This window comes from Cyprinodon variegatus, unplaced genomic scaffold (assembly GCF_000732505.1).
Source record: "Cyprinodon variegatus isolate N-32 unplaced genomic scaffold, C_variegatus-1.0 Scaffold1287, whole genome shotgun sequence".
Lineage (NCBI taxonomy): Eukaryota > Metazoa > Chordata > Actinopteri > Cyprinodontiformes > Cyprinodontidae > Cyprinodon > Cyprinodon variegatus.
The window spans coordinates 4,337-7,822 of NW_015151740.1; the positions used below are offsets into that span (position 1 = coordinate 4,337).

The following is a 3,486-nucleotide window of genomic DNA, read 5'->3' on the forward strand; positions in this document are numbered from 1 at the left end:
CTCATAATTTTACGACTTTATATTCATAATTTTACGCCACTATTCTCATAATTTTACGACTTTATTCTCGTAATTTTATGACTTTATTCTCACAATTTTACGGCTTTATTCTTGAAATAGAAGAAAAAAAACTTAAGCCTGGCCATAACACTCTGTTTTACTTTATATATTTATATTCTTTTGTGTCCCCTCCCCCCTTGAACATTTGGTCTAGAACCGCCACTGCTAACTGTGCCCTGGTGGGAAAAAAAATAAAAAAAGTTGTTCGATTCTCCGGAGATTGTCGATATTTGCCGAAGATGACGATGCGCGCGCTGTCGGAGCCGACCAGAGTGTGTGTGTGTGTGTGTGTGTGTGTGTGTTGTGAACTGAGCGGAGGTGAAGAAGAGGAGGATGAGGCTTGGAGCGGAGGATGGGAGGAAGAGTGGAGTAGAGACAGGCTCGCTGTGTGTGAATGAGTGAGTGAGGAAGAGGAGGAGGAGGTCGTCAAAGGGGCCGAAGAAAAGGGGATACTTCTGGTTCTTTTTTTGGGGGGGAACCATCTCCGGAGCTCTACTAAGGGAAACTTTCAACTTCTTTTACCCGCCACAGCTCGGCTTGTGCCCGGCGCCGGCTTTGTTTCGCGGCGGGGGTGTCTGAGATAAATGAAGGAATAAAAGAGAAGCCGTCGATATTTTGAACCCAAGCCGGGGGGGGCACCCTGGGATTGATTTTAATACCGGTTGCAAGAGGATGGCGGCTAATATGTACCGAGTGGGAGGTAAGAAATGTTTATATCTTTGAGACCACACACACACACGCGCGCGCGCTCACACACACACATTATGTGATTGTTCGTTCGACAGCCAGGCGGCTAGCCGCTAGCTAATCGGTTAGCTGCTAACTCAGGCTAGCTGCTTCCTAGCTTTCTATAGCGCTGAAGTTAGCATGAGCATCGTAGCTTCCGATTTATGGAAAGCACTGCATTGTCCTGTTCTAAACATGTATGGTCAATCTTAAACAGGATTATTAGGGAATATTTTAGAATTTTAATTCATAAACATTTTTTTTTTTGTTAGATCGAGCCTATATTTAAAGGTGCATGTTCTGGATGGATCATACCTGGATTTACTGTTTTCAAGAATGACAGATATTCCTAAAATTAAATACAACTTTCTGTTACTTTTATTTTGAAACCTTCTGAAACTTTTGAACTTCTTTTTTTTTTTATTAGCATCTTTAGCTAAGTTTAGAATATTCTAGGATTTCGTTTTCATTCTGGTTTCACTCTGGTTTGCAATGCAAAAAACAAAAACAATGAATGTTTTATGCAAGAACCAATCTACCCTTAATAATAAACTTTAAATTTGTAAACTTCTTTTTTTTTTGTTAGATCAAGTCCAGTTTTCAGGGTGCATTTTTTTGGATCAAACCTGGATTTGCTTTTTCCAGATTAAAAAAATAATCCTAAAATGACTCACAACTTTTCTATTACTTTTATTTTGAAACCTTTCGAAACTTTTGATCTTTATTTTTTAATATGCAGAGCAACTTTAACTCAGTCTGGAACATTTTAGGATTGGTTTTCAATCTAGTTTCACTTTGATATGCGATGAAAAAACAAAAAATACAGAAAATAATTCAGCCAAATTGTGTGGAATGATTTGCCAGAGATTGTTTTATGTAATAACCGATCTACTCTTAATTATTAAACTTTTAATTCATGTTTTTATTTATATTTTCTTGTTAGATCAAGTCCAGTTTTCAGGGTGCATGTTTTGGATCAAACCTGGATTTGATTTTTCCAGAATAAAAAAATAATCCTAACTTTCTATTTTTATTTTTAAACCTTAGAAAACTTTTTAACTTAATTTTTTTAATGTGCAGATTCACTTCAACTCAGTCTGGAACATTTTAGGATTGGTTTTCAATCTGGTTTCACTTTGGTTTGCGATGGAAAAGCAAAAAAAACACTGAAAATAAATTAAATCGGGTGCGATTTTTTTATTAATGCAAGAACAGATACGCCATTTGTTTTCAGTTTTTGCACAATTGCATAAAATTATTTCAAAATCTAGCACTATGCTTATAGAGTGTGCAGGCAGAGTAGAATCACCAGAGGTTTTCCTGAACCCCCCCTTAAAATCGGTGCTATCTACATCTCCAGTTCGGACACTAACTTCATTTACAGCCTTCGCGCTTGCCTTAAGTTTTCCTTGAAAGAACGTCATAATCTATTTGAACGTTATAACTGCAATATTGTTGAGCGAATAAACATTTGTTGAACTATTTAACCCATCAAACCCAGTAATATATCATATTATTACAGCATAGATGCAATATACAACTTTACAAACATTGCTTGATCCCGGCTAACATAGTTGTCTCACTGTTGTCGGGTTACGCGAACTGTCTCTGAAAGTTTGGAAATAAAATAAAATAAAGGCTTCAGATGGGAAACCTCTGGTTGCTTATTGGTTTCATAGCCGGATATATACGCGGTGCTTTTAAAAGGGGGGTTCTGTTGGTAGAAAACAGAGGTTTAATGCTGTTAGCGTTAGCTTGTAGCCGCTAACTAGCAGCACCTCGCGGGGTGTTTAGCAGCTAGCTTGTTGGGTTGATTTCATTAGCCTGTGCCGCTCTACTTGTTACGCTAGCAGAGTTACCCAGTGCTAAATTTAGCCTAAAGCCACCTGCTGGTTCCACCATGGAGGTTATTTTCTAGATAAATGGCTTCTTGTTGGGTGGTTTAAATCATGCTAAACTTTAATAAACCACTGAGTTAGCCAAACATTTGGCGTTCTGTGCTGCAGACTCCTTTGTTGTTGCTGTTACCTGCAGACGTTTAGCAGTTTCCGCGTTGGGAAACTTTCTCATTAGAAAAGTGTTGTCAAATTCCGCTTTTCTATTTTGACCAGAAATAAAAGCTGTGCATAAAGCACCGCGTTTGCTTCACTTAAACCTGTGCAATGTGAGGGGCTACCAACTTTTTGTTGACATTTGGATAATATCTGATGTTAGTAGCGGATAAAGGAGGTTCATAGTTCATATTTTTCATGCTGTGTGTTGGGTATGTGGTCTGAATTATTCTGTAAATAAAGGGCAGAAAGAGACAGACCTGGTTTATGGTCGGTGTGGCAGGATTATCTGCACTCACAAGGGTCTGCAGGGTATTTAGGTCATGCTGATTAAACACTGCTCTGCACACTATGGTGCACATGGACGGTGACTTTACAGCCAGTGCTTCTTAGATAACTTTTATTGTCTATTTATTATCTATTTATTATAACCAGTACTCCAGTTGAGGAGGGATGACATGCCCCTTCTTAAAGTTATAGGGAAGTCACATTTAAATGTCAAATCATTCTGACTTAAACATGTATATAAATGCACTCTTTATCAGACCATATTGTCCCCAAAAAAAAATCCTGTCTTTTTTCTTCGTTATCTTCTGCAGGCCAGTTAGTTCTACGTCAGCCTGAACACCTAAATACGGCCAATCATATA

General features: G+C 38.2%; 1 protein-coding gene across 1 annotated transcript in view; it reads left to right on the forward strand.

Annotated features, from left to right (window-relative positions):
- The first annotated feature begins 372 nt into the window (after positions 1–372).
- The window catches only part of mta2 (metastasis associated 1 family member 2), a 52,786-nt gene continuing 49,672 nt past the window's right edge, over positions 373–3,486 (forward strand). The window contains exon 1 of the mRNA XM_015402028.1: positions 373–760. Within this exon, the coding sequence (XP_015257514.1) occupies positions 733–760 (28 nt within the window). The 5' untranslated portion in view covers positions 373–732. The remainder of the gene's footprint in view (positions 761–3,486) is intronic.